The sequence below is a fragment of the Carassius carassius genome, chromosome 50 (genome assembly GCF_963082965.1).
Source record: "Carassius carassius chromosome 50, fCarCar2.1, whole genome shotgun sequence".
Lineage (NCBI taxonomy): Eukaryota > Metazoa > Chordata > Actinopteri > Cypriniformes > Cyprinidae > Carassius > Carassius carassius.
In genome coordinates, this window is record NC_081804.1 from 6,670,542 (window position 1) to 6,694,875 (window position 24,334).

Here is a 24,334-nt window from a genome sequence, read left to right on the forward strand (position 1 = left end):
TTTTTATTTTCCAGGTTATTAAAATACAGATTAAATAAGAATTATCCAACATTTTAAGAAAGAGATAAGAAATGTTTTAGATTGTTATAATCTAAAATCTGGAGCCTAAAATTCTTTATATCCCATGCATGACAGATAACAAATACAACAGAAACAGTCACTCAACAGTGTATTCAGCTGCAGAGCACTGCACAGCATCAGAAACAGCGATGAAGTCTTCATGAAGGTCTTCATTCTCTACCTCATGAGAGACAGAGAAAGTAAAAGTATATGATGAACTGCCAGCAGTTCGTTATATAGAGACTGTGAAATGGTTTTCTTGCAAAAGAAAAGAGTTGCATCTCTGGTCTATTCTAAGTAAAACAAAATTCTGTCTTGAAACCATCTGACCCTTTATGCAAAGGTGTTGTTATATTTGTTAAAACTGCATATGAGCAGGGGGAAATTATTTAAGGGGTGTCAAAAACCACACACAAGCACCCCTGCATTTATAGTAGCAAAAATGTCAAAAGTATCCTTCACTCAAGTAGAAGAACAGATAGGCCTACTCATGTTTAAAAAGACGCTGGTAAAAGTTGAAGTACTGACTACACTTTTTTTTACTCAAGTTAAAGTAAAGAAGTATGGGCTCTGACATGTACAGTATTTAAGTAGTCATTACTACAAAATAATTTACATTTCAAATGAAAGTATCCAGGCTGAACAGCCTCCCTATAGAACACAAGTATAGACGCTGATGAAAAAATAAATAAAAAAATTGCTATCACGTAGACCACATCCTAAATTGCAGGGTGATTCTCCCTCTTGTCCTTGGAAACAACTCAAAATTATTATGATGCTTTAAGAATGGCAAAACTGAGGTGAGTTATACTGTAAATTTGATTGAAATGCAAGCAAAGACAATTAGAGTGCAAGCATAATTTACACTTGTTTCCCCCTGTTAGCATGCAGGGGGCCTATAAATCATCAAAAAGGTTTTATTATTTTATTAAATCTGTCACAATATATTTTATTTTGTCAGGAAATCTTATGGACACCTCTCTAAAAACGTATGCATTGGATGTTTACTTCTAATTAAAGTGTTATTTTTCCTATTTTTACCCAAAATAGGGTGTTGTGAGCATTAGTGAGTACACAAGTAATGTAACGTCTGTTTCGTTCACACTGGAGGGTGCCGCGCAGAAACTGCACAAGTGAGACTCAATGAAATAATATAATTTAATTATTATGTTCCAGGAAATTTATCATTTCCCGCTATCGCTATAGTTGAATAAATTGCAGACAGACACTATTAGTCTGATGAAACATCAATACAATAAATATTTGATATACAACAATATATGGTTTATCTGTGTTCTTAAAGCCATCTCGGGTAATTTTCTAAGAGTACTGATACCAGAAAAATCTAATTAAGTACAGTAATGAAGTACGCCTATTTGAACTTACTTCCCATCTCTGCACTGTGCTTATGGTTCTATATATTAAATATTTACAGAGAAATGAACAAAATGCCAATAGGGCACCAAAACACTGTATATTAAACACATCAGCAGTTTCTAAATGTCCTTGAGCTTAAGAGTAGGTCTATCATTACCACAGAGAGAAGTTGAGTTATTAATATTACATACTTGGATGCCAATAGAGCATTGCATTGTTTTAAGGAGTCTGTGGGAGGACATTTTAATAAGACTTTTTAGTAACCAATGGTTATATGGGTTATCATTTATTGTGCTTTTATTACTCAATAATAATAAGAATTTTATCAATAATATTTGTTTTGTTGAATAATAATCCTACACTGTACTTTAGCTGTATGTTTTGTGGACATTAACCTGGCTTTTTAAAAAGTGAATTTCTAAAGATGTCTTCTGACTGTGATTTTTCTTAATACTTATTCCACCCTCTAGTGGAATATTCAAAGAGTAGTTGCACAGTGTCCTATTTATCATTATATATAAAATATTTGAAGTAAATGTAGTTACACTAACTGCCACTTGGTTCTATTAAAACTGTCAATTAACCTAAACTGAAGTCAATTGTAAAGTAAATATTTAATAAAAAGAACTCATTGCCTAGAGACAATAGGTAGACTTAAACATTGACAATCAAATAAAATGTGAACATACCACTCTATACCAATATTGTTTATACAGCTCATTTAAAATTGACATCAGATCAGTAGCTTAAGAATTATTGGTGACATTGATATTATTGATAATGATGAGATCCACACATTTGAATAATTACACTGGTAACTCACTGAAACGTTACAATACAAAGTTTATTTTACAGTTTTACTCAAATGTACAGGTGTGTGCATGTGTGTCTGTGTAGAAATGTACAATTCTTTTTGCTGAAATTTAAGCATGCTTTTTGTCCAAGTATTTAATGGCCTGCTGGACCCATGTATTTTCAGGGTCCATACAGAATTGTTTCTTCGGATTGCTAGGATCCTTGGGAGCTGCTACAAATCTAGAGCACATTACAGACAAAAGCATTAAAGCAACACAAATGTTAAGTAAATAATAAATATTACTAACAATAAGTACATCTAAACATATCGAGAGAAGAATACACGCAATGTGTCTGAGAGGGCAAATGTCACTTGTCAAGTAATAATACTCCAGTCGTTGCAAAGGTATTCTGATATTTCTTGCATCAAAGCAGCAGATACTGTTTGCACTTTTAATTGCAAAAGAACCTGAACAAATAATGGTTATCCAATATTTTCAGAAATAGATAACCAAAAAAAAAGTATTTGGTAGTTTAAATAAAGTCTCCTTTGCAGAAAACCGAATTTGGAGCCTAAAACTTTAAACATTAAAGAGAAGGAAAAAACTGAACAGAAGCCCAGGTTACTCACCATCTGAGGTGTTAAGCTGCAGAGCACAGCATAGTGTCAGAAACAGTAATGAAGTCTTCATGAAGGTCTTCATTCTCTTTAGGTATGATACACCACACAGACAGAGAACAGACAAAGTAAGAGTATGGTGAACTGCCAGCAGTTCATATATAGAGATGGTGAAATAGTTTATGTGTTAAAAGAAATCCCCTATGCTGATTCTCTATATGCAGCCTTTTCTAAGTATAATAACAGTTTGCCTCTCTTAACCCTATAAAATTGTATTGGAGCTAATACATCTCAGTGCATTTCACGTAAATACACTAGGCTACTTCTTTTTAAGTCTTCTAATTGCAATGACCTTCCACAGGTTCCTAACGCAGTGCTCTATTGGGCTTCAGAGTGTATACCACATAAATATAATTTGGTCATTTGTTGAGTGTGCTTGCAGAGACTTAATAATATAGCTATTAAAAACTAAGTACAGTATTTTAAAAGTGCTGCCTTTCCCCTCGTAAAATGCAGCCACTCCATGTCATTTTTCGCTCGAGGACAGCAGGGCTCAACTCTATTGACTAGCTATTTTAAAGGATTTTCATTTTTTAAGATGTAAATTTTGAGGAGCAATCATAGATTACTCTTGCACACCATGATTTGTAATTTGTTGCCACTAGCACAATTATAAAAAAAAAAATAATACTCTGCCTATGACCAATAGACACCATGTTGCTTCATTCTTCAGATAGAACTTTAAATTCTAGAAGATATGAGAACTAATGAGATAAAGAACCATATAAAGTCTACAGACTTTCCTAATCTGAAATCAAAAGTTTTTCCCAGTTTTTACACGCTGCACTGAGAAAAAAAAGGAAGCAGATTTATTGTGAATGAAATAAAAGATGTTGCATCATATATGTGTGGTTTAAAAAAATAACTCCCTCAGCATTTTCTCACATTCATAACTGTTCCTAATGTTCACTGCTTTTTGTATTGTGTCAAATTTGTATATTGTGTCTGTATATTGTACAGCTCCGTAAAGTTCATTTTTGTCAAGATCGGCCCTGCTAATATCACATTTAGAGATGAATTTTAAGCACTCAACATGAAACCTCAATTGGCTCAGAGTAACAAATATTTTTTTTCACTTTGCAAGCATATGATCCATATTAGATTACAATAAAACTATTTATTAAGAAGAGGTGACTCTGAATAAACAGTAAACATTTTTTTCAATCAAAAAATCTAAACAAATGGATCCATTTACATACATTATGTTGTCGAATATATATTCATATACACATCAGAAATAGTGGTCAAATATACAATATGAAACGCAGAGATCAAATGGAAACAATCTAGCATCTTTTAGATTGTGAGGCTCTGAGTCTTTGCTGTGCCCTATGAAGTGGACTTCATGGTTTTCCACATATTTAAGTTATGTTTTTATAATGTGAGTAATGCAATGCCTAGTCCCTGTTTGGTCCGTGATCAACTAATCACAATGAAGATATGACTCCTAACTTAATCTGATTGAGCATCACAAAAGGCTTGACTAACCAACTATAATATGACTATAATTAAGAGTATAAAGTGGTAATATTCAATGATATTTGTAGATATATTTTGAAGACACGTTTAGAAAAAAGTGCTTTAAATATTGAAAATATTGAGTTCTATTACTGCTGTGAACTGATCAGCACACAGAATATGAAGAATATCAAAAGCTTTAGGAGTCAGCTGTCCTCAGTATTCCTTAAGATATCAGCAATATCGCACACCCCTACTATATATAATAATTTGTTTAGAAAAAAATGTAAATAAATATGAGAAGTTCCCTTTTTTAACTTGAGCCCCTGCACCTCAAAATGTCTGTGCACATCCCTGATGACAGGGACAGGGCGATGTGAATGTGTCCTCACAGAACTGACAATTTCTTTTGCTGGAATTTCGAAGTCATCAAAATCAAAGCAACACCTCTCAGGAACCGCATAAGCATTCGCCGTTGATGATATTAAAAATAGTTTTAGAAGAGAATGGCTATAAAAGCAACATTATCCAAGCCTGTACAAATGCAACAAATTAAACAAAACCTCCCATAAATTGTCTGAATAAACTATATTTTGTCTTTATTCAAAATGAAAGGCCTCACCTTGTGAAATCGTCTGCACAGAGCAGAAGAGCACGAGGAACAGCACACACATCAGACTTCTCATTCTTCAAGACGTTTCTTCACAATGACAGAAAGAATCTGTAGAACTTTTATAGAACTTGAACATCTCAGAGCTGTTGTGTTCAGAATAACGTGAATTCACTTTTAAGAAAAATTAACACTTAGCCTGTCCTATTCTGTCAGGACATTATCCATTACTTTTACAGACATTTTGGTAACAACAATGTAATAAGTGCAGAATTCAAAACCCCAGTAAAACAATAAATAAATAAACTAAAAATGTCTTTATTTTAATAAAGTACATTGTGCCAGTCAACACTAAATCAGATCTTCATGATCATATAAGAATTTCACCAAAACACCTAAACTCACAATTAAACTGTAACCTTGAGCCTAGGTTTTTTTTTTGTTTGTTTGTTTTAGTGTAGTTTCCCAATGAAAACCTATCAGACCTATCCATTTTTATCAGTAGGTGGCAGTAGAAGACTGCAGACAGTTTCCGGTAGGACCACTGTTCTGTAAAATCAAAACCATAGATATTTAATTTTGTGTTTATATTATTTATATTAAATGTATTTATATTATTTATTATTTATATTATTAATATTAAATATTAAATGTGTTGTTGAAAACACATTTACCTTTAGCAAATTTTATTCACATTAAGACAATAAAAAATAAATGATAAAACACCACCAGAGGTCAGGCGAGAAGAAACAGTGTGTCTCGAGCATCATACTTCCCTAAACCTCGTACATCTACCAGACACATTAATCTTGCTTCCTTTTTTACCCTGCAAAAAGCTGAAATCCACTCCAGCGTGAAGGGCAAAGGCGTTTTATTTGTAGCCGCATATCCACAACTAGCCTATATAAAACATTAACTAAAGTTTCCAGGTCAGTTTTGTGTTTTTATTCTGTAATGCTTTTATTTTGTAAAGCTGTGAGCCTCTGGAAGGTGTTTCTGAGGGAGATATAGATAATTTCCACCACACCTGTTTCATCCATGTTCCAGATATCCTGTGCAGCAAATCTGTGTTTGTCCAGGACAGAATACAAGTTGTCAAAAGTGAGAGGCTTGTAGCCTGAGGGCTTCTTATGGAGAGAGTGGGGTGCCTCTTCAAAAATGTTGTGAACCAGTCGGCTCCAGCCATCCCGTTCTCTGCCCAGGTTTCAGTGTACCTGCAACTGTAGGTCTTTGCCAAATCATAGGCAAACTTCCGGACCTAAATTATATAAATTGTTAATTAGTTTAATACATAACAACGTATGTAGGCCTACATACCATAGCCTACTCTAGCTTAATACATATCTAGCCTACCTCCTTTGAGCTCAATCCATAATACAAATCAGCTGCCTGCATTAGGTAGTCTCTTAAGAGGAGCTCCTGCTCTAGTGTGAAAACCCTTTTTGGAGTCCAGTATCCAACTCTGGAAAGTGTCTTTGATCCCTGGCTCCTCTTCTTGTGGAATCGGTGCAGGGTCACATGGCAAATGCCATATGATTTGGCCACTCCCCTTACTGACTTTCCCTGTCTGATTTCATCGGAAGCCCTTTCCAGCACACGAAATGGGACTCCACTGTCTTGTCTTCCTTTTTCTGATATTTGGCATGCTGTCTATCACACTTACTATCTTTATATAAAAAAAGATAATTACCTTAAAATGTGATTTGATGACATTTTACATTTAATTTGCAATGCACATTGTACATTTTACTTTTAATTTGCACATTGAAGGGAAACTAAGCAGTTTTTTTAGCTTGATTAGTTTTTAAAATATAAATGAAACTTGGTTGGTGATACTGGGACAGTTGTAACGGGGCGTTACAACTGTCCCAGTACCACCAACCATGTTTTCATCTCATGTGAGCTAGCTTGACTGCTAGTTTGACACTTGTTAGCCATTTCTATTTTTAGCTTACAAAACAGTGATTCTAATAATACTTGTTTGAATTCATAGACATTTGATCCTATAACAGCATCCAATGTAAGGAGTAGAAGTAAAAATTCGACTGAAAAATAATTAGTAATCAAGTAAAGTATAGATACCCAAAATTTCTACTTAAGTAAGGTAATGAAGTATTTGTACTTTGTTACTTGACAACTCTGGTTATTAGTGACGAATGCGGAGAGAGAACAAAACAAAATGGCAGTCATGAATTATAAGTACAAACCGAGGATTTGCAAAGAAAAATGTTGGAGGATTTCGATAAAAACCAAGAGGAGACTGGTTTTCCTTTGCTAAGGTAAGGAAACTTTACTTCCTTTGCTCCTATAAACAAACTCGTGAGACAAGCATATCTCAGAGGCGAGCACACTGTCAGATAAGAGAAGTGAGAGAAAAGGGTTTATTACGTTTGAAAAATGGATTTACTACAGGAGGCCTTTATTCAAAAGGTTGAAAGCGCTTGTGTTAGGCCAACTGATCAGCCCTCAAAATCAGTTAGTCCTAATGACCTCTAGCTTCTCAGTAGCTGATTTCTGAATGCCAGGTTTTGACCGCTACCTCTGCATGGTTAAATCACACAGATAGCTACATACTGTACATACAGTATCTGGATCTAAAATGGACAGCATCACTTCCTTTTACCAACATGACGTGTATTTGTGGGCAGAAAAGAGAACTAAGCCGTGTTATATTTGAAGATGACTTCTTTCAAGTTCAACAGCAGAATACACATGACCACAATCCTTTTTGGTTAAAAACACCACTTACTCTATTGTACGTCAGACTCATAAGGTCATAAACTGTTTCCAGAACTTTCCATCTCGTTTAACAGAGCAATGTTTAAAAATAACTGCGTTATTAATTATGTACAGTCAGTGAAGAAAAAAATATTGTACTAGAATGACGAGTTGTTTTCGCAATTACAAAGTATGCAATGTTTGCCTCATTATTCACGTGCTGTTAAGTTTCAGTGTCTGGGTGAAGCAGATAAATATGAAATATTTTTGTCTTTGTATGATTTATTTTTGCTGGAGAAACTCTAACTTCTGCCAGATGTAACCAAGCCCCTTCTTTCTATGCTGCCAGGCGTAACCGTATGTTTACCTGTCAAGGTCGAGCGGAATCACATAGCGTGTTAAAGGTGGGGTAAGCTATTTTTCAAAAATGCTTTAGAAAACTGATTCGGGCTCACTGGCAAAATAAACTTTTAGCCAATCAGCAGTAAGGGGCGTGTCTAATCATGATGTGGTGGACAGCATATTCAGTGCACATGATGGAAATATGCCAAACCGAACGACGACAGAAAGATAGAGATGGCAGATAAAAAACAAAAAAGGAAAACGTCTGTGGAACAAAAGAAGGCTTAAGGCAATAAGGCAAGAAGTAGGACCCGTATACTGTAAATATCGGATCAGCTTTACAGCACTGGAGAGAACTCAAGGAGCAGATGGCCTGCTATCGGACTCCAAGGTTGCTTTGTTTCTTCGATAGGTGAGTAACACAGTGACTGCACCGCAACAGCTAAAGTCTTTCTAGTACAGTGGACACGATAAAGTGACCATAGAAAATAAGTTGAAATTTGTGTCAATACGTCATGAGTAGAACGCAGCAGTAGTTTTCTTTTGGGAAATGTCATGTCATGCCGCGCCGCATCTAGTGTAGACCATAGATATGTATGTGTGTGTATATATATGTAAATATATATACATGCATATATATATCTATGGTATAGAAATCATCACTGATTATAATGAGTTCCATAGTATTTTGTCGCGCCACGCCACTCAGGTGTAGACACAGTGTAACATTGGTTTTGCCTTGTTTCCCAGAACTAATTGTTCCCTGGGTTGCGTACGTATGTGTGGGGCGTAGCTAATAAAATAGGGGCGAGACCCTTTTGGGGTAGGGGCTTGTTTGTTTTTGTGATTTCAAATGTCAACATTGGCTACCAGATATCACTTACCCCACCTTTAAATCTCTTAGCTCCATCCAGCAATGTAAAGGATGTCTAGTCTTGTTGTAGTTTTTTTTTGTCTCATTGCTTTTTGGTCTTTTTATTTTATTCCACCCAGTCAAAACATTGATGGTGACACATGACATGAGTATTTCACATGCTACAACATATCAAACTTCTAATCTCTCCATTTCCAGCTTCCCATATATGGACTACCTTCCTTGAATGCGCTAATTGATTGACAGGCATAAAGCTCCTCAAAAGGCCTTTTCATTGGCTAATATGACAGCACCCTGCTTCTACTTTTATAGATCAGAAACTAGATTACTAGATCAGATGCGCGATATGTTGGAATAGTTATTTTAGTTAAACCTTTCAGGGATTAGACTAATTTTTATAGCTTTTTATAAAATATCTTACACCACCTTTAGGACACCAAAGCGTATATACTTATACATTTCCATGGACAAAGTTTCAGCAGGTTGCATGTTAACAGGCTCTTGCATGCAAATACGAATGTTTTCAAATGTACAGAAATCTCAAACTTTACCATCTCTGTAAGTGTGTACAGTGTGAATCATGGCAAAAGATAACACAGGATAATCTTTGTACAAATGAACAAGCATTAAAAGCCAAATAGAGACACAGAAAGTGTTTATTGCGAGGAGGTTTATGTACATTAGCTAAACCTACATATACAGATCTTCATCATAATATGTTGTCTCTAATGACACATTACAAAAATATTTCATGTTCTTCTTTAAAGTAGTTTATACTTTAGGCTATATGGTAGTAATCTGCAATACTTTATTTTTCAGTACAAAACACTATCCTTAGAAATGCATTAGTAAGATAAATGACAAACGAGTTAAAAAACGAAACAATTCAAACATCATACATTCTGGATTGTTTAACCCCATAGCTTCAGTATGCTGATTAGTAAGTGACAATGCATTTGTCCGTTTTTTCTTTTTCTTTTTCTTTTCAGTTTTGAGCAGACTCCACACTTGTCCAGTGCCTCAACAATGGTTCAGAAGTTGACGGACGCAGGTCAGTATGATCACAAGGTCCCCTGTCTTCCAATGTTCCTGCTGTCAATGATCTTGATGTGCCCCTTTACCCATGAGTCATTGGGTCTGGCACACACGTAATGACCCTTCACAGTCTTGAACCTGTATTCAGAGAAATTCAATACCATCAAACACAAAGTAACTTGCTCTGTAGGCCAAATTGGTTCAAACCAGTTTAAATATAATAATATTAATGATTATTAATATAATAAATTATTATTATAACTATTATTATTATTAAGATATTAAATATATAGAAATAATGGATATAAAAATAATACTTAAAAATATGCTCAGTTTAATAAAGCGAATAATAATACTATTGTGATTTTTCTCCCACATACACAAAAACAGAGATATATTGTTGTTACACTTACAGAACGGCTTCGTTGGGGCACTGCTGGCTTGTCATGCTGTATTCAGCCACTCTTTTGACTGGCACAGGACGGTCCGAAAAGGAGAAACAGCATCTTTGTGGTCCAATACGTAAACCTAGATTAAAGAATACACAACCAAGTTTTTGTTAAAATAGTATACAATTAGACTGTATGTTGCACAGATTATAATTGAATCTTTTACATATTTTATTGTAAAGAAAATTGTTAATTTATCTTTCTCCTCCATCTTACCTTCACTGAGGCTAACTGCGCACAGAAGCACGACCACTGCGGAGAAAATGATGAAGCGAGAGGCGGTCATTCTGGCCGTTCTGTTATACTAGACTGGCTGGATGTACAGAAGAAGGTCTGTTTGAGGTGAAGCACTCAAGCTGGACTAGCTGCTGTGTGGCTCATTGTCCAAACTATCAGCCTTTATAGAGACTCTTCTGTGAAGGGGCTATCCCTTTATGCGTGGGATTTGACGAGGGAGTTTTTTTATTGAATTCACCCACACACAAAGAAAGTCCGGCAGTATCTGCCGTCATCACACGTGCTTCTGACCTTCACAAGTCATCGTTTGCTTTCACTTCCTCTTTCACTACAGTGGCTTAAAAAAAACAGTCACACTGTGTGCATTATACAAAAAGGAAATTAGATGCATTTTCGCCCATGCCGTTCCAAACACAAAAGGCATCATCGAGAACGTCATGAATTTTGATGAATGTATTTGGTATTTCCGAGTGGACACACATTTGGCCAAATATTGTGGATTTTAAACAGAGAATAACACATGAGAAAGATAACATACTTTGGTCAAATATAATTTAGCTGAAGGGTCAGATTGTTCATTTTTGGGTGAACTATTCTTACGTGTTTGCCTTGTTTTCTGTTCTCTCTGTTGTGACCTTGTTGTGACCTAGTTTTCCTGATTTGTCTGATTATGTCATTCAGTTCGCCTATTAATCATCTCATTTGTTCACTTCGTTTGGTTTATTCCAATAAGTCCTCAGTTTTCCCTTAGTTTTTGTCTGTTCTCCGTCTATGTTGAGTTGGGTTTTGTGCATGTTCTCCTGATTAAAGGACTATTCGTTGATCTCCTTCATCTTCTTGCAGTTTATATCACCAACACATGACAACTATACTATCCCAATCAATTTTTAAACTATGCACTATTCAAGTTTTTTCTGTTCTTTTGACAATAATAATAATAATTATTATTATTATTAACTTTATTTTAATGTTATTCTATCTATCTGTCTGTCTGTCTGTCTATCAGTGGCAGTTATCCTGTAGGGTATTTAATAAATGCTGGACTACTACTAATATTACTACTACTACTAATAATAATAATAATAATAAATGGCCATATATATTATAAATGTATATTATTATATTTTGTTATTGATAAAATGTGTGTGTTTGTGTGTGTGTGTGTGTGTGTGTGTGTGTGTGTGTGTGTGTGTGAATCAGTTTATCCTATAGGGTCATCAGGAGATTACGTAGTCTATAACAACAACAACAATAATAATGATAATAATAATAATAATATTATATTTTGTTACTGGTAGAAAGAAAATTTGATTTACAGTTTTCTCAGTCGCTTTGGTACATTTCTCGAATCATACTTGAGATTTGCAAAACAGTCAGTGCATTTCTCAAAACAACTCGTACAAATAGCAAAACACCACGGATTAACTGCAAAAGCCAGTCTCCTGCTCAAAATCTTTAGTTCGCCTCTCAAAAAATATAAATATAAATATCTGTGTCAATGAACATGTCAGTGCCATAAGAATGACAAGTCCTTGCGTCATAGTTTATGGATAAGAATGTCAACTCGCTTAGTCATGTTGTCAATATAACAGTGTTCTCTGGAGGGATGTTCTGATGTAAATTACTGTATTGAACAGTATGCCATATGCTTATGTATGCCATATATCCATTTCAAAAGTACAAATTGACACATAACTGTATGTGGGGTATTGATTGAAAGAGACTGGATAGAATTCCCAGTTACACTTTTACTAGTGGTCTGACCCAAAAAATAATAATAAAAAAAACCTTTACAATGTCATTGTGATATAGAAAAGGAAAAAGAAATATGGGCACAAAGATGAAAATAAGTCAATTGTCAGAATGTGTAACTCTTGTGTTGTCCTCTGTCTATACAGTATAAGCTTTCTAACTGAAGATTCATGCACTGTAAAACCCGACAAGTTAACTTTGATTTAAACAGGTTGCCTTGATTTAAACCCTGTAAGTTTTAAAACTTTGCATTCAAGTAATTAAGTGATTAACTAAGTGCTGATTGAGAATTAGTGATGAACAGCTGCTGTTAACAAACAGAATTACTGAAGAAAAGAGAAACACAAGAACTACTACAACTGAAATCAACTGAAATACATTAAATCTCTCAAGATCTGATTAAACAACCCCACAAACACCATCACCAGCTCCACTTATTAATAACCAGACTGCCTTTATTACTGTCAGAAGTCTACAGAAGATCTTATTGAGAATGAACTAAGGTTTAGATGTTGATTTATTGTTTAATTTGAAGTAACCATGTTAGAGATCAGTATTTGTATTAGTTGGGCTCTTTACCCTTGATTTCTGTCTTAGTGTTTTCTCTGGCTGTTATAACCGTGTGTTTCTAAAACACATTTGTTGTAAACCAAAAGCCCAGAAGAAATGCCCTCAGGTGTTAACCTGTACCTAAGTGTAGGTTGTTATACTTCATGATAATCATCAATTATTGAATTGTACGGAGTCTTGTTTAATCAGATCTTGAGTGATTTCATGTATTTTATTTCAGTTGATTTCATCTAAGGCTGTGTCTGAAGTCAGTTATAGTAGTTCTTGTGTTTCTTTTTTCTTCAGTGATTCTGTTTGTTAACAGCAGCTGTTCACAAATCAGTCACAATTATCACTCAGTTAATCACTTAATTAGTTAATTGCAATGTATATCTTCTTTCAGTGAACTCAACTGAATTAAGTTCAGAGTACTCATAACTGTTAGTTTTTTCAACTTAAATGGTTTAAGGCAATCGGTTTCCTCAAACGGTTTGAGTTAACATAACTTGTCAGGTTTGAGTGAGGCTGTGTCTGAAGTCAGCTGTAGTTCCTTTCTCTCTTTTCTTCATTGATTCTGATTGTTAACAGCAGGTGTTCATCACCAAAGCTCAATTATCACTCAATTAATCACTTAATTACTTAATTGCAATGTACATCTTCTTTCAGTGAACTCAACTGAAATAAGTTCAGAGTACTCATAACTGTTTGTTTTTTCAACTTAAATGGTTTAAGGCAATCGGTTGCCTCAAATGGTTTGAGTTAACATAACTTAAGGATATCTGTTTACTCAAACCGTTTGAGTTAAGTTTACTTGTCGGGTTTTACAGTGTGAGATGAACCTTTGAGCTATTTCAGAGAAATGGTTTATCATTGGTTTATCATCTACATTATCTTCATTAGTCAAGATTCACTTGCACAATTCATGCCAAATTGACAAAAAGTCTAATAATAATGTGTAAAAATAAAAATAAAAAGTATGCTTGGCAGTTTATGACAACTAGATGAACCATTTTGCATTTAATGACTTATACGATGAACTAAAGACTAGATGTTTTGAGCGGTAAGACTATTGCACAGAAAACTATATAATATATTTTGATCAACATGACATTAGCAACTAATAATGTAGGAAACCGCAGATAAATGTGCGTAATCAATTGCATGAATGTACAAAAGCAATCGCAACTTGTTCAAAAGAATGAGAAACTGGTTTTATGATGTGTATAAATGACTGGATGATGTTGAGGTTGTACAAGTAGTTTTGAGAATTTGATTTCTGATTTGAGAAATGCACCAAAGTGACTGAGAAAAACTGTAATGTATATAACTTAAGGTATGTACATATATAAAATAGTTGGCTCAAACCTAATTGTTAAAGGTTATTGTTCAATGTGAATTGTTAAAAGTTATAGTTAAATGTGAATTGTTAAAAGTTATTGTTAAATGTTATGAACACATTTAACAGACATGCTGGGACCACTTTTAAAAGGCACAAATGCCCTTTCAAGTATCGCATCCTCTTTCAAAAAGGGTTGCAAATGCATGACAAAATGTCATCAGCTACATTAATAGTTTGAACTTCTGACATTTCGTGTTTAGACCCACATGGACAGTTTCACCAAAGATTTAAAACACCCCTTCATCAGCTAGAAAAGACCAAACAATCTTAAAAAAGTTTTTTTGCTGACAAATAAAATAAATTAAACTGTAAAATCTAACTAAAAAAAAAATACAACAACCAAAGAACCATTTTTTTTTTAATCCACCAAATTTCTCATACACCTGTTTTACATTACAGATGTTGATGAGTCATAATGTCCCTTCATTCTCTGACTCACTATATTTGCATACAAATTTGCAGTCTCTTAATGAAACCGCAGACATACTTTAGTAAACTTGTGTGTCATGAGGCTTGTTTTAAAGCAGCATATAGAGCAGGAAACTCGTATATATTTAAATATATCAGTTTTAGTTAAGTTAAAGTGCATTCCTAATGATTCACAGATCATTGTTTTATTCAGCTAATGACCATTTGATTACATAGATTGCCTTACGAAATTGAAAGAACTTAACGGGTTTAGCATCTATTGCTCATTTCATCCAAACAATTCCCAGTGGAGTTTTTTTTAGGTCACTGAATGTAACAAAGTTGTCCTGTAGTTTTATTTCAAGTTTCAAAGGAAGCCTGTTAATAGCCTATTGGTCATTTGTGTTGCAAAATGTGGGGAAATTATTTTAGGGGCTTTTTTTAAAAAAAAAAAAAAGCTTCTTTATCTGAGGCAGCGCTAAAATAGGCTAAATAATAAAAGATATAGAAACTGATCATTTTGGTGGAATGTTACAATAACTTTCCTAGTAAGATTATCTTATGTTGCAATGCATTATTGTGCAACATTATTTTTATATGACCTGTTGTATGCAAAAATCATAAACCCATGAATATTATCTCCCAACCCATGAATATTAGTCTTAGTTCCTTTAACCATTTGTATACTTGAAATTCTATTTTTATTTTTTAATACAGTGTGTGCAGTTGTGACCAGAAACAGGAAAATATTACAACAGCGAAACAGGAAAACAGGCCAAAGAAGCTCACAAAGAGAGGAAATGTACATCTCCGGCTCCTCACGTGGCACTATATGCAGTGTTAAAATGAACATTGTGTGGCTTAAGTGTAAAATATTGGATATATTTGTAGCCTTACTTGCTTGGGATGGAGGAGTTTATTAGATGTCACTTGTTCCAAGTTGCTGCATTATCTGTTGCTAAATATCTTGCTAGCGTTAAGGTTGATTCAAGTGAAACCATGTGCTCCTGTCGCGCCCGAGGCCAGTACTTTAGTATTGAAAGTTTTATCAGGTAAACAGTCCTATCAGAGAAACTCATCCATTAAGATCCATTAGGTGCAAAGTAATTAGCTGTACATTAGTTGGCATTCAGATTGCAGTTCAGTAAGTGAGTCATGTGGATTCAACGGCTGTTCTGATGATCCAGTGAGTTTATTTAGTGGATCATGGATGGAGCCTATAAGAAAGTAAATGTCACAGCTAGTATCATATATATATACTAGCTATATATATATTCAAACTGCTTCCTGTGGAATTTTTACAGATATTCAGTATGAGTACAGTGAAAGTTTTGGACAGCACACAATTGTGCAGGATCTTTAATGGAAAACTTTAATGGAAAAACTTAATTATTTATTTTCATGTAGGTGTAAAATTCAAGCTTGGTGTTATATCTATGTTTGACGTGCTTTTACTGGCACTCATGGTTATTTGATTGAACATTTTTGAATTTGTGTATGACAAAATTTCTCCATGTACTTCCCTTTCAATATCAATAATATTTTAGATTACGTTTTTTGTTATTTTTTTAAAAGTGAGTGTTAAATTTGATATAAACAGGTCTACAACCATTTCTCAGTAAGATATGTTTATATAAATTAATACTTTTATTCAGAAAGGATGCATTAAACTTATCAGAAGTGACAGTAAAATAATTTATAATGTTACAAAAGGTTTCTATTTCAGAGAAATTATATCTTTTAAACTTTCTATTCATCAAAGGAACACTGAAATTTTTTTAAACATATTTTTAATGAATAATCAAAACACACACACACACACACACACACACACACACACTTTGAATCAAAGGGGAAATTTATTTTATTTTTTTAATAAAAAGCAGAACCAAAATGCAGTTATGAAGAGCTGACACTGAAAAAGCCTTTCCCTTTCCATTTTCCCCTTGAAAGCCCAACCAGTTGAAAGCTTGAAGCAAGCCGCATTCCTCAAAGTAAAAAATATAATAAAGGGAAACAACAACAAAAAGTACAGTGTCAAAAACAATATATAGAGAACAGTAAGATCTAATTGGACAGCGAAGAGAGTCAGAAATCTTGAAGCTTTATTTTTTTTTCACTGCATGCATCTCTACACCTCTCCCTGTCCGACCCGTCAACACTGACCTTGAAAAATGACGTAATTTAAGATACAATAGGAAGAGTTTAACTTCATATTAAATTAACACAGGTTCTTCTAATAACAGATAATCTGAATCATACCCCATGCTCCCTTATAAGCATTAGTACTGGTGGATCTGGATACGGTTAATTATTATGGCACACTGACCTGATTGGAGAATGATACGCAAGATTAAAATTAATGTCAGGAAAGTGCATATTGATCAATGCTGCATTCCATCCAAAGTTTCATATTAGATGCTTCTTTCACTGGCTTCCAACCACAGCTTTTTTTTTATTAATTAAACAATTAAAATAATTTGTAGGATAAATACATTTAAGTTTACAATAAAAATAATTGTTTTACAAAAAAAACGTCTTTACATATAGTTTTAAATGACTTTTCACAGTTCTTTTTTTTTGTCCTTTTTTATTAAATAAAACTAAAAAAGTGATTTTTTTTTTTAATCATTTAAAAAAAAAATCATATCATTTACAATTTATTATTCATTCATATTTCCAAAATACTGACAAAACTGATGTAACATGTATTTTTAACTATAGATTGCCATATAAATAATCATCATAACTATGCTTTTATAAATCCCACAGTTAGTTGCAATAATCTGCACGTGTTTGATTCAACAAACCGGATTTTCCTGGTCGCACAAAAGAGTCAATCATCAGAAATCGGACTTCAGTACTTGCGCTGTATATTTCTGATTCACCTAAAAAAGATTTGACTCAAAAGCATCACATATACATTGTTGATACTAAAAAAAAGAACCAACACTTTAGAGTTACTCTCCATGCTCAGACCCTTTCAACAAATGATGAAGACATGCGTTCCTTTATTATTTTTGTATTTTAGTATGTATTTTCACAACTATGGAGAAGGCGCATAAAAAAATAAAAATAAAACATTAACACAACCGAACACCTTTTAGTTCTTGTGTTTTAGTAGCATTCTCTTGCACAACTGAATGGAATACAGCATTTGATATGGTAATTCTAAAGTTGTTTATAGGGATACTGATTGGCCAATTAGTCTGTCAGTCAAAACATTACATTGTAAACCTCTAACACAGCAAAAAGCAGATAAATGAATCATGGGGAATGTAGTCATTTGTAAAAAGCACATAATGTCAAATCTACGAACCATAGTATTCATAAGAATAATGATAATAATAACAATAACAACAACTTAACAAGAGAATTTTAGAGAGTATAAAAGTAATTGTGTTAACACATGAAGAGCGAGCTTCAGTGGGTCTACCTGGGGTAGTTCTTGGGGTACCGTTGCCTGATAAGTGTGTAAACATTTGCAGGGGATGACAATCTTGGCTCAAATATGTAAACAGTGAACACTGCGATGCCTTTTATGACACCATTCTCCTGTGATGGAGCCACAGCAATACTGAAAGAAGGAAAAGTGTTAGGGGATGGGGCGTGAGTGTGAAAAATAGTCTGTGTTAATTGAGTCTTGGGGTTCATGTCAAGCATGCAGGCCATGACAGACATGGCAGTGCACTGGCAAACATGCATTTAGCAACAGTTGGGTGTTAAATTCCCACAAATTGCTCAGTTTTTTCATAGTTTGCAGTGATGGCGCCACTGCCATACTTCAGGACTTGATTAATGAATCCCAGCAGACAAAGAAACATGTTGTTTATCTTAGTGTTACACGAGGCCATACAATGCAACCTTGATCAGTATTGCATATCAGTCTATAAACTCCCTAAAAAGATGGCACGAGGCCATAGAAACCTTAGAAAGATGTTAGAAAAGAAAGACACTTGCTGAGGTCTTTTGAAGAACGCTGATGGATAGATCTTGGACTATCCCTGGACTATGGTGGACTAACTGTATATGTCCTTTTCCATATTGTGTGACAGGATGACCGGAACAGTCAATGTATGCATTCTTCCTTCTTACAAAGTATAGCCTTCATTTAAATATCCGGGTCATGGCACCAGAAATGGCCTCCGCCCCATTAAGGGCCCCAGAGAAGCTTCAGAAGTGCAAAGGTGAGTAAATCTTTAATTTTGTTCTTCAGATCAGATGTAAACACTGAGAGTCAAGGGGTGGATGGAGAACCAAGGTCCACAAAATCTTCAACCTTCAAGCTGCTTTCAGCTGATTGGTAGTTTCTCTATTCCTTCACCCCGCTCTCTTGTCTGTGTTCTCACTTCTCTGTCATCCATCGTTTTTTATGACTTACTCAATCACCCTGCCTTCATCTGCCGGGAAGCTGGACAAATGCATCCTCTTGCTGTTTTTCCTTTCACTCAGTTCTCTCACTCTCTCTTTGCCTCTTCCCTTCTCTCTCCTTGGCATTGATTTTTTAAATTATGGACGGGTCCTAAGTCTCCTCTTCTCCAGTTGACACAACCAATCTTGCAGCCACTGAGAGGTGGTCAGTCAATCCAGCAAGTTGAGTGATGAAGCTGAACTCCTCTATATCCTTTAAGGGGTGATAAATTACGTCTTTAATGACTTTTAAAATGACAGCAAAAATATATTATATAGAAATGAATACCTCTGTGGATATTTGAATTTGAACAGATGTATCACATAATCTCTTTCTTTAATCCTTATGCTATTCGAACACTGCTCCATGGGATGGCACCAAAGATTTAAGTAAGCATAAGTAAACATAATAGGTTACTATGACAAGAATACTGTATAGTTATGAACTGTATAATTTCCCTTCGGTAGAAATTGTTGACCGAAAGGGCACTTTAGCGTCGAGGCCCAACCGTGCATGCCACTTGCACCAATGAAGTAACACTTACTATTTCTGTACAATATAGTGCATATACTGCCCCAAATAATGGCTGTTATTATTTTTTTCACACTAGAAATGTAAAATCAAACCAACCTGCACTGCATTTTGGGATATGATACCCAGTGCAGTATGCTCTGTTGGAAAGTCTATAAACTCAACAGGAGGTGATTTTGTTTATTGACCTCCCATGTGCAGCCCCATGTTTTTGCATTCACTTGTGAATTTTAGTCACAGTTAGCATTTAGTCATTATTTGCATAATGAACTTGAAAAGGGAAGTATGTTTATTAATCAGAACTCACCACTTTCCAGTCTTGCTGCAGGCATTCCTCTTTATAAAGGATGTAATCGATTCTCCTGCCATTACCTTTTAGGGGGATTTTGCGCCCCTTCTGGCTGGGACAATGGTTCTTGCTGGCAGGGAACACCAAGTACTCTTTTCTCCCCTCTTCATTCTCCATAACTCTATCAGAGAAATAAAATATAACTGAGTGTTGTGTATGTTTTGAATGCATAATCTGTAGATATCTATATTTGTATTTGTGTTCAGCTTACTTTTGTAGGCTCTCTGGTGAGCTGACTTCCTCATCATACAGACCACTTGTGTCCAGCAATGTACCTGTATAATATACACATGCAAACACGCACATAGAGTTTATATATGAACTGGAGATATGGATTTTTAACATATTTATACCCTGAGAGTATGATCACTTAAAAGACCATTAAATCATTCAAGGAGCAGATATTTGACATCTCAAAGCAATCAAGGTCTCTTGAGAGCAACTAGAGGGACAAAACCCACTGGGACCGCTGAGAGTAACACCAGCACTAAAATGAGCTCAAGGGAAATCTGTATGAGTCACGACTGTGCTTCTGATATACATACATACATGTTTCTATTTGTCCATCTCCACCAATCCCTTTTCTCTCTTCTGTTTTTGGCTCTTAATACTTCATTGATTCTAGCATAGCCAGAAAGTTCCAGTACTTTCCATCAAGGTGCTATTTGTGACAACTGTTCTTTATTTAAGGATTTCAGTGGGTTTCCTAAAATTTCTTTAAACGTTTTGAAAATTAATCATGGGAGTACCAGATTTGTGAGGCCTATTGAAATGAAAAATGGCCTACGTTTCTAATAAAAATGATCGCAAAATGTCAAACATCTTAAAACAGCCAAATATAAATTAGTTCCTACCTATAAAAAATCTGAATGATAAATGTTTGTAACAATATATCTTCAGGTGTATTCAGACATAACAGAAGTTTTTCATGTTTCATGAGGAACTCAGATAAATCCTTGTTTTGCAAATGTACTTTGTTCTTTCATTGTAATCTAACACATCCAGTTTTTTAAGTAGTAAAGTGATAGTATAAATAAGGTAAAATAGATTTAGAAAAAAAAAACATATAAGCAAAGCATGTAAGCATATTATATTAGCCTAATTTACACAAGCTGTCTCTCTCTCTCTCTCTCTCTCTCTCTCTCTGTTTCTGTGTGTGTGTCTCTGTCTCTTTTGCTCTCTCTCTAATAACTTCCTTAATAACTGCATTAGAATGCCATCAACGGCTCAAGCTTCCATTACCAGCTTCAAAATCACGTTTTGGAACTAGCAAAGCAGGCACTGGATGATTTGCTGAAGCTATAATCCTACTCACAATAGTGATTTAAGTACAAAAACCAGACGAATCCTTTTAACTATATCATCTGATTGATGTCTTGAGGTGTTTAATAGACAGTATACGTGTGTGTGTGTGTGTGTGTGTGTGTGTGTGTGTGTAAGGAATAACTGACAACAGATCGCTGAATTATAAAAAAAATAATAATGCACACCCGTGGTGTAATGACTCACCACCTCAGGTGTGCATTATTTTTCTAAAAATTCAATGGCCCATGTCAATGATTCCTTACATACACACACTGTGGTAAACTGTGGTTTATCACACCTGAGTTCAATTTATCTAGCCACAACCAGGCCTGATTACTGCCACACCTGTTCGCAATCAAGAAATCTCTGACAAACCAGTCTGACAAAGTGAAGACCAAAAGATCCTCAAAAACTAGCTATCATGCCGAGATCTAAAGAAATTCAGAAACCAATGAGAAAGAAAGTAATTGAGATATAGCAGTCTAGAAAAGGTTATAAAGCCATTTCTAAAGCTTTGGGACTCCAGTGAACAACAGTAGGAGCTATTATTCACAAATGCAAAACATGGAACAGTGGAGAACCTTCCCAGGAGTGACCAGCCGACAAAAATTACCCAAAAAGCACAGCGACGACAAGAGGTCACAAAAGACCCCACAACAACTTCCAAAGAACTGCAGGCCTCACTAGCCAGTTAAGGTCAGTGTTCATGACTCCATAAGAAAGAGACTGGGCAAAAACGGTCTGCATGGCAGGGTACCAAGACGAAAACCGCTGCTGAGCAAAAAGAACATAAAGGCTCGTCTCAGTTTTGCCAGAAAACAAGCAAAACTTGTTTTGGGAAAATACTCCGTGGACTGATGCGACAAAAGTTGAACATTTTGGAAGATGTGTCCCCCATTACATCTGGCATAAAAGGAGCACAGCATTTCAGAAAAAGAACATCATACCAACAGTAAAATATGGTGCTGGTAGTGTGGTGGTCGGAAGCTGTTTTGCTGCTTTAGGACCTGGAAGACTTGCTATGATAAATGGAACCATGAATTCTGCTGTTTAGCAAAAAAATCCTAATTCGTGACCTCAGACTGAAGCGAACTTGGGTTCTGCAGCAGGACAATAATCCAAAACACACCAGGAAGTCCACCTCTGAATGGCTAAAGAAAAACAAAATGAAGACTTGTTTTGTTTTGAATTTGAACTTGTTTTGAATTTGTTTAATCTGAAACATTCAAGTGTGGCAAACAAGCCAAAAAAGAAATCAGGAAGGGGCCAAAACTTTTTCACACCACTGTATATATATATATATATATAAACAATCTAGTTTTTTAAATAGTAAAGTGACAGTATAATATAAAATAATATATTTATTTAATAATATAATTAATATATTAACAAAATACATAAAAAGAACATCATGTTATAGTTGAAATCTGACATGTGAGTAGTGTGGGATCCAATAATTCTGGAATCAAAAAACGAAAGAGAAAGATGGGTCATGGACTAAATAAGGTTGAGTACCCCTGTTCTAGAGGTTAGTAACAAAATTGTTGTCCTTCCTCTTTACAGAGTTTCAATCGTCATACCCTCACCAGGCCATGAACCTCAGAATAGAAAAAAAACAGGGTGTGCTATGAAAGAGAAGTGAAACACACCCACTGAAATCAGAGGTGTCATTAAAGGCCTTCACTCTGTTAGATCTATTTCAGATGTGGGGCTGGGCAAGATCTTCTCTCCTGTGGTCTCCTGCCAGCTCATCTAGTGCACCATCTGTGTGTGGCCATGGAGAGCACTGCTGTGGGACATCTAATTTAGCTCTGACATGGAAGCAACTTTACAATTGCAGAGAAACTTTAAGAAAAAAATGTTATAAGAGACTATTTTTGTGTGTGTCTGGAAAAGGTTCAGATGAAATGAATATGTTTTTAAAAGAAATATTTTACTTATTAAATACAAATGTAAAATATATATATATAATTGCATTTATATACATAATTTTGTATTACACATACCTTCCATTAAACATTAAAACCTTAATGTTGATATTAAATGCACATTAACCATTTGTGTCTCAACTACCCATCTATAAAATGGATGTTATACATTAAATGGGTATATATCTTTGCATTATTACATCTATTATCAGAACCCTCTGTAAGATTGGCGCCTGCTTTCTAGATATTGCCATTTGCATCAGTTCTTGAAAAACCCACATTGGTAAACCACAAGTACAGATCTCTATCCACTAACCCACAACACCCCAGCTTTAATGGCATTGTCTGTAGAACTTATTTTACTAAACTCACCCAAAGCCCATGGTTTGTCTTCTCCAGGACCAAGACGACAGGGGTCTTTATAATGAGTGAAGAGGCCATGCTGCTGTTCCAGCTTATCCTCTGAATGACAGAAACCGTGTGAGAAAGAGTCGTTCAGAAAAGGTTACATTGCCTCCTTCTGGTCATAACAAGCTGATTAATATTAGCAGTATTATAGAATGATAGTTCTAGCTATAAAATATACATAAAATAATAATAATAATAATAATAATAATAATTGTGAAAGAGTAAACTCTTGTTATTATTAAAAGTAGTAAAAAATTGTATTAATTAATTAAATGCAATTAATATTTATTATTATAATTATTATTATTATTAATAAAAATAATATTAATACAGTTTCTGGCATCCCCCCCCCCCCACACAACATTTTAATTTAAAAATACTAAAAATAATTACAATAGCAATACCAATAATAACAACAACAATATTTATAATAATTTTTTTTTTCATTAGTATCAATGATTTTGCCGCGATTTTATAAAGAAATGGACCAAGTAAAATTGGAATTGTTGTTAGTCATGTTTTAAGACAAGAGTATTTTGGGGGGGAAATATCATGGAATGGGTTTAAAGATGCTAACATATGTTTAACGCAGCTGTTAAATATGCTTATTATTAGTACATAAATGTATAATCAATTTAGATGTTTATTGTTTTAGAATAA

At 34.6% G+C, this 24,334-nt stretch overlaps 2 protein-coding genes across 3 annotated transcripts in view; both read right to left on the reverse strand.

Annotated features, from left to right (window-relative positions):
* Positions 1-9,581: 9,581 nt before the first annotated feature.
* Positions 9,582-10,844, reverse strand: LOC132133207 (C-C motif chemokine 18-like). Its single transcript, XM_059545970.1, has 3 exons — positions 10,614-10,844; positions 10,362-10,476; positions 9,582-10,086 (listed from the first exon to the last, which is right to left on the reverse strand). The coding sequence occupies exons 1-3, from the start codon at positions 10,681-10,683 to the stop codon at positions 9,975-9,977; spliced, it is 297 nt and encodes a 98-aa protein (XP_059401953.1). The 5' UTR covers positions 10,684-10,844; the 3' UTR covers positions 9,582-9,974.
* A 6,732-nt stretch (positions 10,845-17,576) lies between these two features.
* The window catches only part of LOC132133577 (sphingomyelin phosphodiesterase 3-like), a 38,273-nt gene continuing 31,515 nt past the window's right edge, over positions 17,577-24,334 (reverse strand). For both annotated transcript variants that reach the window (XM_059546462.1, XM_059546463.1), the window contains 4 exons: positions 23,639-23,728; positions 20,245-20,308; positions 19,992-20,154; positions 17,577-19,366 (listed from right to left, as the gene is read on the reverse strand). In XM_059546462.1, coding sequence (XP_059402445.1) covers positions 19,265-19,366; positions 19,992-20,154; positions 20,245-20,308; positions 23,639-23,728 — 419 coding nt within the window. In that variant the 3' untranslated portion in view covers positions 17,577-19,264. The remainder of the gene's footprint in view (positions 19,367-19,991; positions 20,155-20,244; positions 20,309-23,638; positions 23,729-24,334) is intronic.